The 24,996-nt window shown below is 43.6% G+C and overlaps 1 protein-coding gene across 1 annotated transcript in view; it reads right to left on the bottom strand.

Moving 5' to 3' along the window:
• Positions 1-24,996, bottom strand: part of grk1a (G protein-coupled receptor kinase 1 a) — a 52,665-nt gene that overhangs the window by 15,660 nt on the left and 12,009 nt on the right. Inside the window, exon 2 of the mRNA XM_041211548.1 lies at positions 15,392-15,519. Coding sequence (XP_041067482.1) covers positions 15,392-15,519 — 128 coding nt within the window. The remainder of the gene's footprint in view (positions 1-15,391; positions 15,520-24,996) is intronic.

Here is a 24,996-nt window from a genome sequence, read left to right as displayed (position 1 = left end):
GGAAATTTAGAATGTAAGGTGTAAAAGAACATTTGCATTTTTAAATAAACCAGACTAGAATGTTTTCAAAGGGGATGAAATGTGTCACCTAGTCAGGTGAAGTTTAGAAACAGTGTGTTTATTCGTCCCAAAGATTACTGGTAAAACTTAGAACTATGAGAGATTTTTTATTATTAGAAAGATAAAGTCCAAAGGCATAGTGAACTAATGGGAATTTGCATTCAAAGGGGAAAATATGTATAAAGGAGCGAAGGCTGTGTGTAAAGCTAGGCATTTTTAAGATCTAACAAGTGTGAAAAGCCTTCAGCGTCTATGCCTCATGCTGATGTTTTCAAAGAACTGAATTTAAGAAAACTCACTTTGAATTTGACTGGTTCAGGGTATTGTGTGTCACCTTGCCTGGGTCCTTTAAAATCTGTGTCTTACTGTTGCCTTAACAAAAGTGTAACTGGGAGTTAGATTAAGTAGGGGATTTAGAAGTTATCATAGTAGCAATTTGTAGATCTATGTATGTGTTTAAAATCATTTCTCCTATTAATAAATGTTTAATCTAGTTTTGTAAAAACCTGTAAGACTTGCTGGTCTTATTGCTACTGAATTCAAAGCAAGCATCACGAAATTTATACAAATTGCAAAACAAGTTGTGGCAGTTGTTTCAAGTTTCCCTTTGGAATTTGAACAACTCAGCATTTACCATCAGCTATGCCATAACATAGTTGAGGGCTCTTTGTGGGATATATTTGAAATTCCTTGATTGGTTTGAAGTTGGCGAATCTTAAGGTTAAGAGTACAAGAATCACTTTGAAATCAGGACTTGGTGTGAGGTTTTTTTAAATGGCGAGATTGCAATATGGCTTTGGTAGTTCTCAGACTTGTCTAGGAGTTGAGGTTATAACTTTGGCTGGTTTACAAAAGGTAACTAAAGTTAAGTTAATGGAACTGGCAGATAAATTACAATTAGGGTTACCTGCAGGGACGAAGAAAGCAGATATAATTGAAGGTATAGCACAGCATATAAAGTTGGAAGTGATACCTGCCACTAGTGAGCGCAGCTGGAGGTAGTGAGACTTCAGTTAGAATTGAAGAAGCTTGAACTTGAACAAGGAAATGAAATGAAAAAACTTGAGCTAGAGGCAGCAGAAAAAGAAAAAGGAAGAGCATTTCAAAGGGAACAGGCAGAAAGGCAGGAGTGAGACCAGAAATGAGAAAGGGAATTAGAAATGGCAAAGTTAGAAAAGGAGGAAAGAGAAACAGAGAGAGAGAGTCTTCCAACTTAAAATGCAGGCAATTAAAAAAGAGATGCTGGTAGGTGAAGAAGAATTTCTTTCAAGACCAGAACCCAGAGGGGAGATGTTTAAATTTGTAGAAGCTCTTCCAAAGCTTGAGGAAAGAGATGTGGAAGCATTTTGTATTTCATTTGAGAAAATAGCTAAATAAATGAAATAGCTGCAGGAAAATTGGACATTGTTGTTACAATCTAGGTTGGTGGGTAGAGCACATGAAGTTTACGCTTCACTGTCAGAAGCAATATCAGTGAGCAATGATGTGGTTAAAAAGGTTACTTTGAGTGCATATGAGTTGGTTCCTGAGGCATACAGGCAGAATTTTAAGAATATGAGAAAACAGTTTGGCAAACTTATATTGAGTTTGAAAGAGTAAAGCAAAGTAATTTTGACTGGTGTATATGGGCATTAAAGATAGAGACAACACATGCAGCTCTTAGAGAAGTAATTCTTTTGGAAGAAGTTAAAGATTCAATTCCTTTTGCTAGTGAGAACTCATGAGGAGGAACGGAGGATTGAAACAGTAAGACAAGCAGCAGAGATAGCTGATGATTGAGTTAGTTCATACAGCTAAACCCTTTTTTCTTCACCCTTTTAAATCAGAAAAGGATAGAAAGTGGGAAGGTGAAAGGAAGGTGGGTACTCAGGAAAGAGAATGAGTAAGTGGAAATTCCCAGGAAGTTTTTTTCTCAGAAAAAGGAAGATGCTGAGGGTAGAAGTGACATTTGAAAATTAAGGTGCTTTTATTTGTAATGAAGTTAGACGTACAAAATCTGTGTGCTGGAAATTGCAGGGAAACTCTGTTGGAATTATAGGGGTGCAGAAAAGTTCTGGAAGTAAAAGTACTGTGGGTTCTGAGGTTCAGGCACAGGAAAAAAAGCTGGGGTTTGTCTATAGTAAAACAGGAAGAATCAGTGATAGGTAAAGAAGTGGGAATGTGTTCACAATTTACCCAAGAGAATTTGGAGGAACAGGTTGCTGAAATGGTTAAAGATTTTCTGTGGACAGGGTGGAGTAAGTAAAGATCTTAAAATTTTAAGATTCACAGGGGCTAGTCAATCCTTAATATTGTGGGATAGTGACATTTGTTGTTCAGAGGAAGTATTGCAGGAACAGGTGATAATAAGTAGGGTTCATGGAGATGGTAAACCTATTCCATTGTGGGAGATAAATTTAAAGAGTGAGTGGAAAACATGTGAGGTGATGGTTGGAATAGTGGAAAAATTGGCCATTGCAGGGGTTCAGTTTATTCTGGGTAATGATATAGCTGGATCACATGTGGGTGATGCCTATGGTAGTTGAGCAGCTTGTAGAAGCGTTTTCAACAGAAGTGTTGCAGAGAGAGCATCCTGGATAATTCCCAGATTATGTGATAATGAGATCACGGGCTCATAGGTTGAAACAAGAAAAACAGGAAGTTCAAAGGCAGGGAAACCCAATCAGCTGACAGTGTTTGATAAGATTGTTCAGGAAGAAAGACTGGAAGACAATTCAGCTGAAGTGTTTAACGCAAGGAGGTTAGTGGAGTTACAGAAAAAGGATTTGCAGAAACATTTATATCAGACATTTTACTCAGAAACAGAGGCAAAATGTATTCTAGAATGTTATTAACTTAATGGTAATGTTTTAATGAGCAAATGGAGTCCTTATCATGCTTCAACAAATGAAAGCTGGAGGGAGGTGCATCAGATTGTACTACCATTTGGATATGGAATAGCTCATGAAATTCCAATGGGGTTGGGTGCATTTAGGAATTAGAAAGATACAAAAAAGATTAGAAGATACAAAAAAGCTGGCATCTTTAATTCAAATTCCAGCATTTGAAGAACCTTTTACTAGAGTTACAACTGGTTATGTAGGACCCCTCACTAAGAAAAGTGGAAATCAGTACTTACTAACAATAATCTATGTATCTACCAGGTTTCCTGAAGCAATACCTTTGAGAAATATTATGACAAAGAGAATTGTGGGAGAGTTAACCAATTTTTATGTTTACAAGATATGGTGTACCTAAAGAAAAACAGTCAGGTCAGTGTTCAAATTTCATGTCATAGCTGTTTAAGGAAGTAATAAACAGTTTGGGGATAAAACTGTTGAAGTTAACAGCTTACCATCCCGAGTCACAAGGAGCTTTAGAAAGATGGCATGAAACTCTAAAAACTATGATGAGAGTGTATAGTCAGAATTATCCACAGGTTTGGGATAGGGGGATTCCATTCTTGTTTGTTATTAGGGATGCTCCTAATGCATCAACTGGTTTCAGCCCTTTTGTACTAGTTTATGGTCATGAGGTGAGAAGACCACTGAAATCAATTCATGAGAAATTGGTCAGTCAAAATTCAGAAACTACTCTCCTGGATTATGTATCAAGCGTCAGAGATAGATAGGACAGAGCATGTGATTTGGCTAGGGAATATTCAAAGATATCACAGCAAATGAAGCAAATGAAAGCAGATGGGAAAGTTACAGCTCATAGTTTTGTTGCTGGGGAGAAAGTGCTAGTTCTTTTACTAGTACTGGGTGACTCATTAAAGGCAAGGTATAGTGGGCCTGACAGGATTGAAAAGAAATTTAATGAAGTAAATTATTTACTAAATGCACCAGATAGAGGAAAGAAGCAGAGGGTGTGTCATGTAAATATAATTAAAAAGTATTTTGACAGGGAAGAGCACCAAAAGGAAGTGTTAGTGGTGGTAGATAATGAGAAAGAAGTAGAAATGCAGGACTCTGAAATTTATTTTCCTCTAGTCAAATTGGATAATGAAGGGGTGGTTGAAAATTTAAATGTAATATTGAGTCACCTTCCACACAAGTGTCAAAGTGATTTGGAAAAGGTATTGCGGTCACTCAAAGCTATTTGTGGAAATAAACTGGGGAAGATGAATTTAGCTATACATGATGTGTCTGTAGAAGTTTCATCTTTGCTAAGGCAACATCCTTATAGTTTGAATCTGGCAAAGTTATCACAAGTACAGAAAGAAATTGAATTATTGCTTCAAAATGATAACCAGTCTAATTGCAGTAACTGGAGTTTGCCTATTGTGCATACTGAAACCAAATGGAATACAAAGACTGTATGTGGACTATCAAAAGGTGAGTGCATTGACAAAGGTGGATTCATATCCTATACCACAGTTGGAAGATTACATTGAAAAAGTGGGACAATCAAAATTTATCACAAAGATTGACTTGCTAAAAGGATATTGGCAAGTACCATCAGCAGAGAGAGCAAAGGAGATATCGGCTTTTGTGATGCCAGAAGGACTTTATCAGTTTAAAGTCATGCCATTTGGTATGAAAAATGCACTGCAACATTTCAAAGACCTGACAAAAAAAGTAATTGCAAGTCTGAGCAATTGTGCTGTTTATATTGATGACTTGATAGTTTTCAGTCAGACGTAGGAGGAACATTTACAACATCTGTAAGAATTATTTACTTGATTACAAGAAGCTAATTTGGTGATGAACTTGGCAAAAAGTGAATTTGCAATAGTGCAAGTTACGCATCTAGGCCATACGATTGGACATGGTAAGGTGGCTCTGAGAGATATAGAAACTAGGAGCAGAAGTAGGCCCTTCAATCCTCCTCCGCCATTCAGCATGATCATGGCTGATCCTCTATCTCAAGGCCATATTCCTGCTTTCTCGCCATACCCCTTGATGCCCCTAATATCCAAACATTTATCAAATTTTTTCTTGAATATACTCAGTGACTCAGCTTTCACAACCTTCTGTGGTAGAGAATTCTGCACATTGATTACCCTCTGGATGAATAAATTTTTCCTCATTTCAACCCTAAATGGTCTGCCCTGTATCCTGAAACTGCGGCCGTGGTTCTAGACTTCCTAACCAGGGGAAACATCCTCCCTGCATCCAGTCTGTCTAGTGCTGTTAGAATTTTATATGTTTAAATCAGATCCCCTCTCATTCTTCTAAATTCTAATGAATACAGGCCCAGTCGAATCAATCTTTCCTCATACGACAGTCCTGCCATCCCTGGTATCAGCTTAGTGAACCTTTGTTGCACTCCCTCTACGGCAAGTAAATCATTTCTTAGGTAAGGAGACCAAAATTGCACGCAATACTCCAGGTGTGGTCTCACCAAGCCCTTGTATAATTGCAGTAAGACATCCCTACTTCTGAACTCAAATCCTCTTGCAATGAAGGCCAACATACCATTTGTCTTCCTAATTATTTGTTGCGCCTATACATTTACTTTCATTGACTGGTGTACAAGGACACCCAGATCCCTTTGTACATCCACATTTCCCAATATATCATCATTTAAATAATACTCTGCCTTTCTGTTTTTCACACCAAGGTGTATAACTTCACATTTATTCATGTTTTACTGCATCTGCCATGTTTGCCCCCACACACAACTTGTCTAAATTGCCCTGAACCCTCCTTGCATCCTCCTCACAACTCACAACCCTGCCTAGCTTTGTGTCATCAGCAAACTTGGAAATATTACATTTGATTCCCTCATCCGAGTCATTTATATACATATATTGTGAATACCTGAGGTCCAAGTACTGATCCCTTTGTTGCACCACTAGTCACCGCTTGCCACCGGGAAAAAAAAAATTTATTCCTACCCTCTGTTTCCGGTTTGTCAACCAATTCTCAATCCATGCCAGTATATTACCTCCAATCCCATGTGCTTTACTTTTGTCTACTAGCCTCTTATGTGGGGCCTCATCAAAAGCCTTCTTGAAATTTACTGGTTCTCTGTTATCTATTCTACTATGCATCCTCAAAAAAAACTCCAGTAGATTAGTTGAGCATGATTTCACAAACCCATGCTGACTTCGTCTAATTCCATTAATGCGCTCCAAGTGTTCTGTTCCTACATCTATTATAATAGACTCTAGCATTTTCCCCACTCCTGATATTAGGCTAACTGGTCTGTAATTCTCTGTTTTTTCTCTTTCTTTTTTAAATAGCGGGGTTACATTTGCCACCCTCCAATCTGTAGGAACTGCTCCAGAATCTATAGAATTTTGGAATGACTACCAATGCAACCAATATTTGCAGGGCCATTTCCTTTAGTACTCTGGAATATAGATTATCAGGCCCTGGGGATTTTTCAGCCTTTAACTCCATTAATTTCTCTAGCACCACTTTTTTTTACTAATACTGATTTTCTTCAATTCCTCCTTCTCACTAGACCCTTAACTCCCTAACATTTCTGGGAAATTATTGTCCTTTTTCGTGAAGACATAACTAAAATATATGTTCAATTCTTCTGCCATTTATGTTCCCCATTATAATTTCACCCGTTTCTGACTATAAGGGACCTATGATTGTCTTTGCTAATCTTTTTGTCTTCACATATTTATAGAAGCTTATGAAAGCCAATTCTATCATGGATTTCCCAGCGCCTACAACAAAATGAGAAGCTTTGAGATTTCTGCGCATGTGTGGGTTTTATCGAAAATTTGTACCAAATTTTAGCCAAGTGGTTGCTCCACTAACTGAACTATTAAAAAAGACCAAGAAATTTCAATGGACATAGGAGTGTCAGAAGGCATTTAACAGTTTGAAAACTGTGGGCAGTACCTAATTACGCCAAGCAATTTAAGTTGGCTGTTGATGCAAGTGTTTTGGGCATTGGGGCCGTATTGTTACAAGATGACACTGAAATTGAAGAAACGATAAGGTATTTTTCAGGGAAGTTGAATGCACAACAGAGAAGATATTCAATGATCAAAAAGGAGGCTTTGGGTTTGGTGTTAGCATTACAGCATTTTTGAGATTTATGTTGCAAACAATTAATCAGACAATTGTTTATACAGATCACAATCCTTTAAAGATTCTGGACAAATTTCAGGACAGAAGTGCAAGGCTATTCAGATGGAGTTTATTACTGCATGTCTATTACACACGTAGCAGGATGAGAAAATCTGATTGCATTATCATGAGTTTGAAGCTTAATGGAAAAATTGGACATTTAAAATGAGAATACTGAATTGAAATGATGTCTGTTGACATGAAGGATTTGTGTACATATATTATGTTAATGCAGGGATCTGGTAATATAATAATGTAAGTATATAGATAAGCATAGGAGGTAGTATAAGGTGGGTTAATAAAAATGAAACCGTCTTTTTAAATTGTGACAGTTCATTTTTTAATAAGGAGAGGGATGTCAGGAAGATATAAGAGGCCTGAAGGCTTTGATGTAAACATGGAGGAAGTTTAGAATGTTAAGTACGAAAGGACATTTGCATTTTTAAATAAACCAGACTAGAATGTTTTCAAAGGAGGGGTGAAATGCGTCACCTGGCCAGGTGAAGTTTAGAAACAGTGGCCAGAATTTTTCCCTCATTAGACAGGCTCGGCAGAAGCAGGCAGGGATGGTTGGGAACCCGACTGCTGCCCGCGATAGGCTCCACACCGCCATTTTACACAGGCAGGCCAATTAAGGCCCGCCCAGCATAAGAAGTGACAGTGGCAACAGGGAGAAGGGGCAGCGGCGGGAGCTCAATGTCCGCCAGGTCCAATGGTGACCCAGCGGCTGATTCACAAGCAGCCACGGCAGACCTGCCAGTGAATATGAGGAGCCTTGCCATGGAGCTCAGTGCTGAATACGGCAGGTGGGAGGGCAGGTCAGTGGGGCAGTTAGCCCCCCGTTTTTCCGATGGGTGATTCGCTGACCTCCTGGAGGAGGTGGCACCTCGCAGAGATATCCTTGTACCCAGGGACAGGAGGAGAAGCTCCACCACCACCCCCCCCCCGCCCCCCCCAGCACCCCCCAACCCCAAACCTCACCAAAAATGCCTGGGAGGAGTGGCACCCAGGGTGTGGTGAGGCGCACATGGGTGTAGTGCCATAGGCAGTTTAATAATCTCTTGTGATGGGGAAGGGTGAGTACCGTGTCGGCATGGGTCACTTAGCACAGCAGTTAGGAGCCCCCCCACCCCCCGCCGCCCACCCCACTCCCCCCGGACCTCAGAGTTCTTGGAATGTGAGTGGTAAACGTCAAAGAGGCAGCATCTGGGCAAGGGTGTGAGCCCCAGCTGCTTGGAATGAGTGTCTTGCAGCTCCAGGGTCATGAATCAGCTGAGCCCTGTGAGGTTTTCCTCATGTGGGGCTGGCCAGGCTGTAATGGCGCTGCAGGTACAGGGTGGACTAATCAATGCTCCTCTGTCCTTTTAGCAGAAGACAGCCCATAACAATGCAGAGAGGTTGCGGACTGGCAGAGGACTCACCACTCTCAAATCCTGAGTAGATATGAGCAGGAGGCCCTGGAGCTGGAGAGGCGCCATGCGCCTAGATCAACCGGCTGTGCTGAGGTTGGGGTGCCACAGCGAGGTGAGAGTGCAGTGCACTGAGGTCAGAATGTCTGTCATAGCAACCATTCCACTGTAGTCTCTATATTGATGTGAGCCTCGAACATGGAATCCCCATTGATAATGGAAAGACGAGGGCACCCTGATCCGGGTGCCAGGCATGCACAGTAACAGTGTAATGGCTTCAACTAATGACATGTCCTTGTTCTTCCTTTCATGCTCACCAGAAGCCCATTGGGGTGAGGAGCCTGAAGGCCCCCCACTGACCCCAGAGGACAGCAACCATGGAAATGCACCTGTGTCACACCCTCTCCGCCAGGCAGGCACCAGCGCAGATACCAGCACCTTGGTGGGCATTAGATCGATGGATAGTATCTCGGTGCACATCGGTGAAGGCACTTCGCACTCACTTGAGGTGCAGGTGGAGGCTGAGGGAGCGCAGGGTGCCGGCAGTCAGAGGACTGCTGGGGATCAGGAACATGCCCTGTCGGTGGCTAATGATGAGCCTCTGGAGTTGTCCCTGAGGCAGCAGATGCTGGAAGTCCAGCAGGGTGTGTGGGAGGATCTGGCGGGGATACATGAGGCAATGCGTGCCATGGTCTCCGTGATGGAGGAGTCCATGCAGAGCATGAGCAATGCAATGACCCTCATGGCTGAGTACACTGCCTCCTCCCTGGAGAGAGTGGCGACACTCATGGAGGGGCTCCTCCAGGAGCTGAATCAGGGGTTGCTGGGGATGCACTATGGCCTGCAAGCCCTCACACCGGCAATGACCTCAGGTGGTGACTGTCAGTGTGGGAGATGGATGAGGCACCCAGTATCCCTGTTAGGTGCCCATCCATCAATGGTGAGGAGGGAGGTCCAAAGCGACCTGACATTGGCGCACGATCTGCTTGTCGTCTCTGCGGGCTCCTCTCAGGGTGCTCTGGATGACGGCAGCAGCTCCTCCACCCCTCTGCCAGTGACCGTGGCATTCGATGAGGCTGCAGCGACTGGGGAGATGCCAGCTGTGGCATTGGCCACTCTTGCCTCCACCCCCCAAGTGTGGTCAGCACAGGCTCCATGGGCCAGAGGGTGCCTGCCAAGGTCATCAAGGCCAACAGGACAGCGGAGTGAGCAGGCTGTCTCCAATACCAGAGCCAGCAAGAGGGGAGAACCTAGATGTAGCACCTGCAAGCGAAAACGTAAAGCACCTTAAGCAAAAGCTTATCACTGGTGATATTTCCCACCCAATTTTACATTAATTATTATTTGGTGTGATGGATAACACTTTCAATTTCATTTGTATTATGTATGCCAGGCACCACAGCATTAAATGTGTTTCTGTTCATCAAGCCTCCGGGTGCTTCATTAGTTCTGCAGGTGAGGGTAACCCATGATGTTTTGAGTGACTTGTTTGTTATTGAACTTTATTGAAATGGCACATAGTGAATGTTGTTCACCAAGCAAATGTTCCTGTCAGGTATCGAGTATGGGGCCTGCAGCCCTGGCATGTGGTGGTGGTTCTTATTTGGTAGGCTAGCTGAAGGAGCGTTGGATCAAAGCCTCCCAGGTGCCCCTGCCGCCCTGGGGGTTGCCCAGGTCAGTGTCTATGCCCTCAGCATTCTCCTGACCGTGCTCATCCTCAGACTCACTACTGGACTCATCGTCTGCTGCCAGAGCAGCTGCATCAACATCATCTTCCTCCACTGCCTCCCCCCTTTCCAGTGCCAGATTGTGAAAAGTGCAGCATGCAACCACTATCAGTAACTCACTATCTGGGGGGTATTGCAGTGCGACACCTGAACGGTCCAGGCATCGGAAGCGCATCTTGAGGAAAGCGCATCTTGAGAAGACCTATGGTTCTCCCTACCATCGCCCTTGTGGAGGTGTGGCTCCTAGTGTAGCGCTGCTCGGCCTCTGTTCTTGGATGGTGGAGAGGCGTCATAAGCCGCCTTTTGAGCGGATAGCCTTTGTCACCCAGCAGCCATCCATCCAGCCGGGCTGGAGCACTGAAGAGCCTCGGCACCGGTCTCAGGAGGTAAGTGTCATGGAAGCTGCCTGGGTACCTTGCACAGACTTGTAGAATCTGCATCCTGTGGTCACACACTATCTGCACGTTCATGGAGTGGAAGCCCTTCCTGTTGATGAAGGCACCGGGCTCACCTGCTGGCGCCTTGATGGCCACATGTGTACAGTCTATAGTGCCCTGGACGCGGAGGAAGCCAGCAATGGCCATGAAGCCTCTGGCTCGCTCAGCCTGGCTGGCCTCGTCTGTGCGGTAGTGAATAAAAGTCAGTGTACGTCTGAACAGAGCATCTGTCACCAGCTTGACACAACTGTGGACAGCTGATTGAGAGACTCCACAAAGATCACCCACCGACCCCTGGAAGGAGCTGGAGGCATAGAAGCTCAGGGCCACTGTGACCTTCAGAGCCACTGGCATGGGGTGTCCACCCACACAGTCAGAGCTGATCTCAGGCCCAATCATCTGACAAATGGAGGTCACGGTCTCCCTTGAGAGGAGGAGCCTCCTTCAGCACTGCAACTCAGACATATTGAGGTAGCTGCTTTGCCGCCTGTAAACCCTGGCAACAGGATAGTGGCATCTTCTGCAGCCCCTTCCACCTTGCACTTCCTGTTGGCCTTGTGCCTGCGCCTGTCCTCCCACAGGTCACTACCCTGAAGGCTGAATAGGGACACTTGGCCTCCTCCTCCCTTCTGGCCCTCTCTTCCTCCTCAGAGGAGGTGCCTCCAGCAGAGACCACAGTCCCCATTCCCAGGGTAAGGGAAGGCTGTCTGATACCTGGAAGGTCCCAATTGTTATGACTACTCCAGAGTCCTGAGCTGAAGCCTCTTATTTCTGTCAAAGCAGCTCTGAAGTGAACTAAAGTTGTCCTGTTCACACAAGGAAACACAACAACAAACTACTCGCATTAGCAAACCCACTAACCCCTCTTATCCTGCCTGTGGATGAGGTTTTTGAAAATGTGGCCTACCCGCCTGCCCGTTGCTCCCATGCGATGCCCTGAAAATCTCACAGGCGGCGTAAAATCATAGATAATTGGTGCATCACAGGCCTTAACTGGCTGATTAATTAATGGCGAGTGCACCTCCGCCTTCATCGCATGCCCGCCTAGTGACATCAGGATGCATGCCCGACATCATCACGCATCATTTTACATTCCGGTTTGTTGGACACGTGCCCGCATGCCAATGTAAAATTCTGGCCAGTATGTTTATTTTTTCCTAAAGATTACTGGTAAAACTTGGTGCTATGAGAGATTTTTATTATCAGAAAGATAAAGTCCAATGACAGGGTGAAACAATGGGAATGTGCATTCAAAGGGGAAAATATGTATAAAGGAGCGAAGGCTGTGTGTAAAGGTAGGCATTTTTAAGATCTAACAAGCGTGAGAAACCTTCAGCACCTAGGCCTCAAGCTGCTGTTTTCAAAGAACTGGAGTTAAGAAAACTCACTTTGAATTTGACTGGTTCAGGGTATTGTGTGTCACCTTGCCTGGGTCCTTTAAAATCTATGTCTTAATGAACGTGTAACTGGGAGTTAGATTAAGTAGGGGGTTTAGAAGTTATCATAGTAGTAATTTGTAGATCTACGTATGTGTTTAAAATCATTTCTCTTATTAATTCAAGGCACACATCTCAAAATTTATACAAATTACAAAACAAGTTGGGACAGTTGTTTCAAGTTTCCCTTTGGGATTTGAACACCTCAATATTTGCCATTGGCTGGAACAAGAGACTCCTTATTCCTTCTCCCAAAAGGTGCAACCTTACACTTTTCCATATGGAAATTTATTTGCCAGCTAGTCTGCCAGCTGGAAGTTTATTTATATCTTCTTGTATTTTGTCAGTGTCTTTCCTCAATATTTTGTTGTTAACAGTCCTGTGCTGTGCTTTGGGGGTGTTTTACCATTTTAAAAGACTTCTTGTAAGTCCATGTATGCTGTGTGTTCTTGTTGCCTTTTGTTTCCCAGATGTTGTTAATAATCTCACTTCAAGATTGGAAAGATCAGAAACACTTTATCTTTAACTTGCTATGCTGTCTCGTACAATAGAAGGACCGGTTTAAACTGGTTCTGTTACACATCACATCAGCCTGTGGTGCAAGTGTGAAATGTGGCCCTGCGGAACACTTACATGTAACAATTAATTCCTAGCTCTTCACAGATATTTACTGGTAATTCAATAATATTTTACAATGTGTATCATATCCACTGCATTATCCTCATCTACTCTTCCTGTTACTAATGTGTGAACAATCTGGAGACATCTTGAAGCCATAGGGCTCTCTATAAGTTGAAGCCTTCTCATTAGATGCACAAATTGATCTAAGTTTTCCCATCAATCTATCAACTATCAACCAATTCCTGTCCATCTTACTCCCTGTGGTGACAATTTTGGGTCATGTTTTACTGTCAGTTTTTCCCCATTCTGTTTTCCCCTGTAACCCTCATGATGTCACGGGAGTGGGATTGGTGCTTGGACTTGGAAGCCTGTCTTCTCACTGTGGTCTTCAGCCTCTGGGAGCAATCTGCTTCAGTGAGAATGTACAATGGGTGATATTGAATTGTCCACGCATCAGACAATCCGTATTGAAAGCCAATGGAAATGAGTATGTGTGTGTGTGTGTAATGGATAGTCTATCGCATATCACCATTTTACACCCACCAGATTTCTGTCTTTGTCCCCTTCAAGCAGACCCCAGGACCACTGGAACCTGCCCCATGTTTCCTGTTTCTTATACTTCTTCATTCAGATCCTTTTCTCCCATAAGATGCTTTCTGCAGGTGAAATTTGAGCTGTATGTGGGCATAAACTGGGAGGTAGTGAACTGACAGTTAAGCATGTTCCCTAGGTTGAACTTCACTCCTTTTTGCACCATGTGTATCTTTGATTTCTCTCATTGTATCTCCTTTTGTTTCTTGCATTATCACTTCACCACCTTTTGCTCTCTAGGTCATTATGTGTCTTTTCCTGGATTCACAGTAGCTCTGTGTTTCCACCACCAACCTCCCCCCCACCCTGCCCCCCTCCCCACCCCGCCCTACCCCACAGTTTGTTTCACAGAACTGTTACAGCGCAGAAGGAGGCCATTCAGCCCATCGTGTCTGCACCGGCTCTCCAAATGAGCAATTCACTTAGTGCCATTTTCCTGCCTTTTCCCCATAACCCTGCACATTCTTCCTTTTCAAATAACAGTCTAATTCCTTTCAGAATGTTTCAATTGAACCTGCCTCATAAAGTTTTTTTTCCTTGCATCACTTTTGCTTCTTTTACCAATTAATTTAAATCCGTGTCTTCTGGATCTCGATCCTCCCACCAATGGGAACAGTTTCTCCCTATTTATTCTGTCTAGACCCCTCATGATTTTGAACACCTCTATCAAATCTCCCCTTGGCCTTCTCCTCCAAGAAAAACAATTTCAATTTCTCCAATCTACCTTTATAACTGAAGTTATTTCTCTCGCCTGGTTTAATTACTTTATCTTTTAGTTTCCCATTTAATTGTAGTGCTCAAAGCACAATTTCTGACTCCTTATACTCTCTTGCTTTTCATTTGTTTTAGAACTATTAACAACATTACATTTTCCACCTGAGGTCTATCGCCAACACCACATTTATTTGTTTAAATCTCTTGACTGATCTACTCATCCTTTCCATTAGTCTAAATGCTATTCACTTGTCACATCTTCAACTGAGGAAGTAAACTGTTGCTGGAGCAGGAGAATCCCAGGGATTATACTGATTATTTTGTGGCTCCCGAGGTTAAATGATTGAACCCATTTTGTTGGTAATTAAATGAATGTTTTCATATTTAAACTTTCATTAACATTGTACTTGTGAGAAACCAACATTCATTTAACAGTTTTTTTTTTGTAAAAATATTTAAAATGTTATTGGAATGTGTTGTGTTTTTTGTTAATATTGGCATTTGAGTAACAGCACTGCAGCTCTTAAGATATTGCATTTTTGGCTAAATTTAAAGCGTGACCCTTTTTGTATTAACATTGCCGATGCCTGCATTAGACCAAGGTCCCCACCGTCTGCTGGAGGGGAGAGCACAAATCACCCAGCGATCTTAGAAAGTGCAGTGTGGAGTTGGGGGAGACAGTAATGTAGTGTAGCGTCAATGTCACTGGACTAGTAATCTCGAGAATTTAAATTTAGTTAATAAATTTGGACTTATTAAGCTTGTCTCAGTAATGATCACCATGAAATGAAAAACCCATTTGGTCCACTGAGGTACTTTAGGGATGGCAATCTGCTGACCTCATCTAGTCTGGCCTACACCTGACTCCAGATTCATGGTGATGTGGTTGACTCTTAACTGCCCCCTGAAATGGCTCAGTAAGCCACTCAGTTCAAGGGCAATCAGGGAAGGGCAATAAATGCTGGCCTTGTCAGTGACGCCCACATCCCAAGAACAAAATAAAGAATAATGTCCTGGCCAACATTCACCCCCCCAGCCAACATCACCTGAACAGATTACCTGCTCAGTCATCTCATTGGCTATTTGTGGGAACTCACTGTGTGCTAATTGGCTGCCCTGTTTGTCTACAGAACATTAATTAGTTGTGAACCTCTGGAATGTCCCAAGGGCATGGATATCATTTCCTCTCTTTCTATGCAAAAAATGTCAATGCGAAGGAAGCTTTTAAATCTTGTTTGGAGACACTTGTTTTTGGGTAGGGGGTGCAAAGCAATTGAATTCAGATCAGAAGACCCTTTGATGTGGTGAATGGAGGAACTGGTTGCCCTGTCAAGTGATAAAACTCGGTGCCTTTGTACAATCTCTCAGAGAACTGTTTACCTCAAATCTCCTCCGTTCATGATGGTCATCACCAGGCACAGCTCTGCTTTGGTTTGAAAGGCATAAGCTAGGGAGACAATGAATCGACTGTGTACCCTGGCAAGGATCCTCTTCTCCACAATAGTACCCTGGAAAATAAAGACCAACCTGATTACTTCATGGTTTCAGTCACTACAGTTGCCAGGAAACAGTAGAGAAGTAGCCCAAGGAACACAAATAATTCCTATTGCCCATGTGCATTCTTTTCCATTTAATCTTCTACCTGTGCCCTGTTCCAGACCCTCGGTAGGTGAATTCCAACAATGCATACAGGTGTTAAAGAGCCTCTGAGGGGCCTAAGGTGGGCTTCTTGAGTTGAAGTCCTAGTGATTAACACAAGAAGCCATCTTGGTAAAGGAGTTGAAGCCTGTGCTAAGAATGACCATCCAGAGGGTCATTAAGGGACGGATAGCCACTGAAATTGTTTTCTAACACTCATTAATGAGACTGATTCTTGGGAATTAATAATGGAAAATAAGAAAACAGCAGATGAATTGAACAGATATTTTGCATGTCTCCATGGTACAGGATACAAATAACATCCCAGAAATAATTGTGAATCAAGAGGTGAAAGGGAGGGATGAACTTAAAACAATTAATCATTTGATAGTACAGAACTTGAGTATTGCTGAAAAAAGTGACATGCCTAAGCTTTTCGTCTTGCACTGATCAGGATACTAACATATTGGTATTCTTGCGAGTGTCCTGATGAGTGCAAGATGAAAAACTTTGACATGTCTCTTTTTTCAGCAATACTTAAAACAATTATAATCACTAGGGAAAGCGTATTGAGAAAATTATTAGAACTAAAAGCTGACAAGTCTCTACATCCTGGTGGACTTCATCCTAGGGTCTTAAGAGGAATGGCTGCTGAGATAATAGATGGTTTTAATTTTCCAAAATTGCCTAGATTCTGGAAAGGTCCCATCAGATTGGAAAATAGCAAATGTGACTCATCTCTTTAAAAAAAGGCGGGTGGGAGACAAGAAAGTAGGAAACCACAGCTTTTTAGCTTAACATCTGTAGGGAAATTGCTGGAATCTATTATTAAGGAAGTTATAGTGGGGCATTTATAAAATCTCAGTGCAATGAGGCAGAATCAACGTGGTTTTGTGAAAGGGAAATCATGTTTGACTAACTTATTGTAATTCTTTGAGGCAGTAACAAGCAGTGTGGATAAAGGGGAACCTGTGAATGTGCTGTACTTAGATTTCCAAAAGAGATTTGACAAGGAGCCACATCAAAGGTACTATCCAAAATAAGAACTCATGGTACAGGGGGTAACATATATTAGCATGGATAGAGAATTGGTTAACCAACAGGAAACAGAGTAGGTGTAAATAGGTTTTTTTCTAGTTGGCAGACTAGTGGAGTGTCACAGGTATCAGTGCTGGGGCCTCAACTATTTACTATTTATATCAATGATTTGGATGAAAGGGGTTAATGTATGGTTGCTAAATTTGCTCATGGTACTTAGGTAGGAAAGTAAGTTGTGAAGAGGACATAGAAGTCTGCAAAGTGACATAGATATGTTAACTGAGTGGGCAGATGGAGTATAATGTGGAAAAATGTGATCTTGTCTATCTTGGCGGGAAGAATAGAAAAGCAGTATATTATTTAAACAGACAGAGATTGCAGAACAAGGAAGTAGCACCAGCTGCTTCAGGAGCAGAATGGGCTGGGTGAAAATAACACGCTTCATCTCTAACAATAGATTCTAAAAACTATGTCCAGTCCCAATAACACTTTGTAAAGCTCCTATATTCTGACTGCTTTCCAACTGCAACATTTTAAAAGCGACTTTTCATCACTACTCTCTACTTTCTGTTCTTTAGTCCATGCTGCCATAGTCCCTTTAATCCCATGGGCTTTCATTTTGCTAACAAACTCTATAATGGATGGCACTAGGATGCATCCCCTCCAGAACGGGTGACTTTTTAACTGTGAGGACTGCCGACGTTTTAATACCCCCCCTTTATCTCATTTTATTAATTTTGATATTGCAGTAGGCCCCTTCTTTACTGATCACTGACACCATCCTCTTCTCTGATGAAGGTCTATGTGAAGTAGTTATTCAGTACCTCAGCCATACCCTCCACCTTCATGAGATCACGTTTCAATCTTTAATTGACCCGAACTTTCCATCGACTACTTCACTATTTACTATTCACCATTTAATACTCCTTCACTATTTATGTGTTTAGAAAAGTTTTTTAATTCCTTTTACATCAGCCACTAATCTATTGCCACACCCTCATCTTTCCTTTGTCTGTCTTATTTCCTTTTATCTCCTCTGAACTTCCTACACCTTCCAAAAACTGTATGTTCTGTACAGTCACCATGTGGAACATCACACAACATCTCCCTATATTCAGTACAAATTGGCTGAGGTACATCACATCTATCCTTTTGTACACACTCAGTATTCAAGAGGTATCACCTAATATCCCCCTCAATTTCTGTACACAATGACTGGGGTACAGCATACAAAAAGCCACCTACATTCTGTATACAATGACTGAGTTAGTTTTTTTTAATTCAATCAGGGGATGTGGGCTTCACTGGCTGCATCAGCATTTATTGCCCATCCCTAGTTGACCTTGAGAAGGTGGTAGTGAGTTGCCTTCTTGAACCGCTGCAGTCTATGTGGTGTAGGTACACCCACAGTGCCGTTAGGAAGGGTGCTCCAGGATTTGACCCAGCGACAGTGAAGGAACGGTGAAGTCAGAATGCTGAATGACTTGGAGGGGAACTTCCAGGTGATGGTGTTCCCATATATCTGCTGCCCTTGTCCTTCTAGACGGTAGCGGTTGTGGGTTTGACCATAAGATCATAAGACATAGGAGCAGAAATTAGGCCATTCGGCCCATCGAGTCTGCTCCACCATTCAATCATGGCTGATAGGTTTCTCAGCCCCATTCTCCCGCCTTCTCCCCGTAACCTTTGATCCCCTTACCAATCAAGAACCTATCTATCTCGGTCTTAAATACATTCAATGACCTGGCCTCCACAGCCTTCTGTGGCAATGAATTCCATTGATTCACCACTCTTTGGCTAAAGAAGTTCCTCTTCATCTCTGTTCTAAAAGGTCTTCCCTTTACTCTGAGGCTGTGCCCTCGGGTCCTAGTCTCTCCTACTAATGGAAACATCTTTCACACGTCCAATCTATTCAGGTCTTTCAGTATTCTGTAAGTTTCAATCAGATCCCCCCTCATCCTTCTAAACTCCACCTAGTATAGACCCAGAGTCCTCAAATGTTCCTTATATGTTAAGCCTTTCATTCCTGGGATCATTCTCATGAACCTCCTCTGGACCCTCTTCAGGGCCAGCACATCCTTCCTGAGATACGGGGCCCAAAATTGCTTACAATATTCTAAATGTGGTCTGACCAGAGCCTTTTAAAGCCTCAGCAGCTTTTATCCCTGCTTTTATATTCTAGTCCTCTCGAAATAAATGCCAACATTGCATTTGCCTTCCTAACTACCAACTCAACCTGCAAGTTAACCTTAAGAAAATCCTGGACTAGCACTCCCAAGTCCCTTTGCACTCCAGATTTCTGAATTCTCTCCCCATTTAGAAAATAGTCTATGACTCTATTCTTCCTACCAAAGTGCATGACCTCACACTTCCCTACGTTGTATTCCATCTGCTACTTCTTTGCCCATTCTCCTAACCTGTCCAAATCCTTCTGCAGCCTCCCCGCCTCCTCAATACTACCTGTCCCTCCACCTATCTTTGTATCATCTGCAAACTTAGCCAGGATGCCCTCAGTTCCTTCATCTAAACCATTAATGTATAAAGTGAATAGTTGGGGTCCTAACACTGACCCCTGCGGAACTCCACTAGTCACTGGCTGCCATCCTGAGAAGGACCCCCTTATCCCCACTCTCTGCCTCCTGCCAGACAGTCAATCTTCTATCCATGCTAACACCTTGCCTCTAACGTTATGGGCTCTTATCTTACTGAGCAGCCTCCTGTGCAGCACCTTGTCAAAGGCCTTCTGGAAGTCCAAGTGGATAACATCCATTGGCTCTCCTTTGTCTAACCTACTTGTTACCTCCTCAAAGAATTCTAACAGATTTGTCAGGCATGACCTCCCCTTGATGAAACCATGCTGACTTTGCCCGATTTTACTATGCACTTCCAAGTATTCTGAAATCTCATCCTTAATAATGGACTCTAAAATTTTACCATCGACCAAGGTCAGGCTAACCGGTCTGTAATATCCCGTCTTTTGCCTCACTCCCTTCTTAAACAGGGGGGGTTAGTGATTTTCCAGTCCTCTGGGACCCTCCCTGACTCCAGTGATTCCTGAAAGATCACCACTAATGCCTCCACTATCTCTTCAGCTATCTCCTTCGGAACTCTGGGGTGTAATCCATCTGGTCCAGGTGATTTATCCACCTTCAGACCTTCCAGTTTTCCTAGCACCTTCTCCTTGGTAATGGCCACCATACTCACCTCTGCCCCCGACTCTCCTGAACTTTGGGGATGTCACTCATATCTTCCACCTTGAAGACTGACGCAAAGTACCTATTCAGTTCTTCCGCCATTTCTTTGTTCCCCACTACTACTTCTCCAGTGTCATTTTCCAGCAGCCCACTATCCACTTTTGCCTCTCTCTTACCCTTTATATATCTAAAAAAAACTCTTGCAATCTTCTTTTATATTACTGGCTAGTTTACCCTCATATTTAATCTTCTCCCTCCTTATTTCTTTTTTAGTTGTCCTCTGTTGGTCTTTGTAGGCTTCCCAATCCCCTGGTTTCCCACTGATCTTCACTGCATTGTATGCTTTCTCTTTAGCTTTTATGCTGTACCTGACTTCTCTTGTCAGCCATGGTTGTCTCGGGCTCCCTTTAGTATGTTTCTTCTTCCTAGGGTTTAAATTTTGCTGTGTTTCCCAAATTACTCCCAGAGACTCCTGCCATTGCTGTTCCACTGTCTTTCCTGTTGGGCTCATCTCCCAGTCAACTCTGGCCAGCTCCTCCCTCATGCCTCTGTAGTTACCTTTATTCAACTGTAATACCGTTACATCTGATTCCAGCTTTTTCCTCTCAAATTGCAGGGTAAATTCTATCATATTATGGTCACTTCCTCCTCAGGGTTTCTTCACCTTAAGCTCCCTTATCAAATCTGCCTCATTACACATCACTAAATCTAGAATTGCCTGTTCCCTATTGGGCTCCACCACAAGCTGCTCCAAAAAGCCATCTCGTAGACATTCTACAAATTCCTTTTCTTGGGATCCACTACCAACCTGATTTTCCCAGTCTACCTGCATATTGAAATCCCCCATGATCACTGTAACCTTGCCTTTCTTACACACCTTTTCTATCTCCTGGTGTATCTTGTGCCCCACATCCTGACTACTGTTTGGAGGCCTGTACATAACTCCCATTATGGTTTTTTTACCTTTGTGGTTCCTCAACTCTACCCACACAGATTCTACATCATCTGACCTTACGTCGTTTCTTGCTATCGATTTAATTTAATTTCTTACTAACAAAGCAACCCCACCCCCTCTGCCAACCTGCCTATCTTTTCGATGTATATCCTTGGATATTTAGCTCCCAGTCCTGATCCCCTTGCAGCCATGTCTCCGCAATGCCCACCATATCATACCTGTCAACTTCAATCTGTGCCACAAGCTCATTTACCTTATTTCGTATACTGCATGCATTCAGATACAACACCTAGAGTCCTGTATTTCCCGGCCCCTTTCTCATTGTCGTCCCTTTATCTGATGTGCTTGAAGTTAGATTCCTAGCCCTTTCCAAACACTCTGTCCTATTTTGTGTTCTGGAGACTTTAATAGCCTCTCCTGGGCTCTCCTTTCTTTTCAGTTTTTTCATAATTTTCCATGAAGTTGAATCCACCCACCCTCACACGCCAACCTGCTGCTGTTTCCCATTAGTCATACTTCTTGGAGTTTTACCCTTCCCTCTCCCCCACTTTCTAGTTTAAAGTCCTATTGACCACCCTATTTACCCTTTTCGCTAGAACATTGGTCCCAGATCGGTTCAGGTGGAGACCATCCCAATAGTACAGATCCCTCCTGTTCCAATACTGATGCCAGTGCCCCACGAAATGGAACCCCTCTTTCCCGCACCACTCCTTTAGCCACGTGTTTACTTCCCTTATTCTCGCGTCCCTATGCCAATTTGCACGTGGCTCGGGTAGTAATCCGGAGATTATAACCCTTGAGGACCTGTTCTTTAATTTAGTTCCTAGTTCCTGATAATCCCCAAACAGGTCCTCTTTCCTAGTCTTACCTATGATATTTGTCCTGACGTGGACCACAACAATTGGATCCTCCCCCTCCCTCTCCAATATCCTTTCAAGCCGGTCAGAGATGTCCCTTACCCTGGTACCGGGCAGGCAACATACCATGCGGGACTCTCGATCCTGCTTACAAAGGAAGCTATCAATTCCCCTAATTATAGAATCCCCTACAACTACCACTTGTCTTTTTGCTCCCCCCTCTTGAATGGCCTCCTGTGCCATGGTGCCGTGGTCAGCTGGCTCATTCTCGCTACAGCCCTCTTCCTCATCCAAACAGGGAGCAAGTACCTCGTACCTGTTGGACAAGGTCAAGAGCTGAGGCTCCTCTGTTCCTGAACACAGGATCCCTCTACCTGCCTCACTTGCAGTCACACCCTGCTGATCCTGACCACTGACCGGACTTGAGGTACTTAATCTACCAGGTGTGACCGCCTCCTGATACAAAGCATCCAGGTTACTCTCCTCCTCCTGGATGTGCCGCAGTGTCTGGAGCTCAGACTCCAGCTCATCAATTCTGAGCCAGAGTTCCTCCAGCAACCAACACTTGCTGCAGATGTGGTCACTGCGGCTCGCAATGAGATCAGCCAGCTCCCACATCATACAGCTACAGCACATCACCTGCCCAGCCATCTCTACTTAGATAATTAATTTACTTATTAGCTTTGCAGTGTTTTTTTTCCAAATTTGGTGCAGATTTCCTACCAGCCAATCAGGTCACAGCTTTCCTGTGATGTCACTTTTTCAGTTTTGGCTTCAGTTACTCCATTGCTCGAGGTCACCGCTCCAGTGCTCCTCCCGCCGAGTCTGCTCCCTAGAGACAAGGCAGCGAATCCCCGAGGTAAGCTAGATTTATACTCACCGCTCCAGTGCTCCTCCCTGGAGACAAAGCTGCGAATCCCCAAGGTAAGCTAGATTTATACTCACCGCTCCGGTGCTCCTCCCTCCGAGTATGCTCCCAGGATTACTCACCAATCAGCTGCTTTTTCTTTAACATCCACTTTCAGAAGAGTGTCCCTTGCAGGTCTGGTGCACTCCTGAAGGCGCTGCCGCTTCCTTTCTCTCTTTTTTTTAGGTTTGACAAGGAGGGAGGAATGGAAACACGACAGCAATGTAATGTTAGGGGCTAGTCCATTCTTTGACAGTGGGTCCTCCTCGCTTCCCTCCTGAGTTGCGGTGGCTGCAATGACTTCTCCCAGAATGCTTCAGTCACTTCTCACCAGCGCCCTCTGTTGGATCTGTTTGGAAGGAGCCTTGATGAATTCCTGCAGTGCATCTTGTACATGGTACACACTGTTCCACTGTGCGTCAGCAGTGGAGGGACTGAATGTTTGAGGATGTGGTGCCAATCAAGTGGGCTGCTTTTTCCAGGATGGTGTTGAGCTTCTTGAGTGTTGTGGGAGCTGCAATCATTGAGGCAAGTGGGGAGTGCTCCATCACACTCCCAACTTGTGCCTTGTAGATGGTGGGCAGGCTTTGGGGAGTCAGGAGGTGAGTTACATGTTGCAGGAGGTTTCCTTTCCCATGTTTGACCTTATGCCCTGAGACTTCATGGGGTCCAGAGTCGATGTTGAGGTAACTCCCTCCCAAATGTATACCACTGTGCCGCCACTTCTGCTGAGTCTGTCCTGTTGGGGGACAGAACATACCCAGGGATAATGATGGTGGTGTCTGGGACATTATCTGCAAGGTATGGTTCTGTGAGGATGACTATGTCAGGCTGTTGCTTGACTAGTCTGTGAGACAGCTATCTCAATTTTGGCATTAGCCCCAGATGTTAGTAAGGAGGACTTTGCAGGGTTGACAGGGCTGAGTTTGCTGTGAGTCGTTTCCAGTGCCTGGGTTGACAGGTGGCCCATCCAGTTTCATCCCTTTTTTGGGGACTTTGTAGCGGTTTGATACAACTGAGTGTCTTGCTAGGCCATTTCAGATTCAACCACATTGCTGTGGGTCTGGAGTCCCATGTAAGCCAGACCAGGTAAGGACAGCAAATTTCCTTCCCTAAAGGGCATTAGTGAACCAGATGGGTTTTATAACAATCAACAATGGTTTCATGGTCATTAGACTTTTTAATTCCAAATTTTTATTGAGTTTAATTTCAATATTGAATTGAAATTCCACCATCTGCATGGTAGGATTCGAGCCCAGGTTCCCAGAGCATTACTCTGGGTCTCTGGAATTACTAGTCCAACAACAATGCCACCACACTATTGCCTCCCCAGAACACTAGATCTAAAATAGCCTGTTCTCTAGTCGGTTCCTCAACATACTGCTCTAGAAAACCATCCCTAACACATTCCAGGAACTCATCCTCCCCACCATTAGTGCTCATTAGGTTTACCCGGTCTATGTGCAGATTGAAGTCACCCATGATTACTATATTACCCATGCTACATTCTTCTCTAATCTCCTGATTAATACCATACCCCACATTACCACTACTGTTGGTGGCCTGTAAATAATTCCAACCAATGTTTGCTGTCCTTTGCTGTTCCTTAGCTCCACCCAAACAGATTGCACATTTTGTTCTTCAGACCTGAGACCCTCCTTTACTAATGCACTGATCCCATCCCTTATTATCAGTGAAACACCACCTCCTTTTCCTTTTCGCCTGTCCTTCGTAAATGTCAAATAGCCTTGAATATTCAGTTCCCAGTCTTGTTCATCCTGCAGCCATGTTTCCGTAATGGCAATTAGATCATACCCAATTCCCTCCATTTGTGCCTTTAAATCATCTGGCTTGTTGCGAATGCTGCATGCATTCAGGTGGAGTGCCCTTAACTTAGTTTTTCTGACATTGTTCCACATTCTAGGCTTAGTTGATGCTCGCCTTCATTTTTCCTGCCTTCTAATTAATCCCGCTTACTACTTTTCTACTTCCTGTTACCAGCTTTACTTCCTTCTAATTTGAGCTACCTCTTAGGTTCCCCACCCCCTGACAAGCTAGTTTAAACCCTCTCAAACAGCACTAGCAGATCCCTGTGAGATATTAGCCTCAGCCCTGTTAAGATGTAACCCGTCCAGCTTGTACAGGTCCAACCTGCCCAGGACTGGTCTCAATGCCTCAGAAATCTGATTCCCTCCCTCCCTCACCAATACTCCAGACAGATGTTTAATCGCTTAATCCTCCTATTCCTATGCTTGCTAGCATGTGGCACTGACAGTAATCCTGAGATTACTGCTCTTGAGGTCCTGCTTTTTAATTTCCTTCCTAACTCCTTTAAAATCTGCTTTCAGGGCCTCATCCTTCTTCCTACCCATGTCACTGGTACCAATGTGAACCAT

The sequence above is a fragment of the Carcharodon carcharias genome, chromosome 18 (assembly GCF_017639515.1).
Source record: "Carcharodon carcharias isolate sCarCar2 chromosome 18, sCarCar2.pri, whole genome shotgun sequence".
In the NCBI taxonomy this organism is placed as follows: domain Eukaryota; kingdom Metazoa; phylum Chordata; class Chondrichthyes; order Lamniformes; family Lamnidae; genus Carcharodon; species Carcharodon carcharias.
The sequence above is the reverse complement of the archived record's forward strand: the minus strand, read 5'-3'. Positions and strand labels throughout refer to the sequence as shown.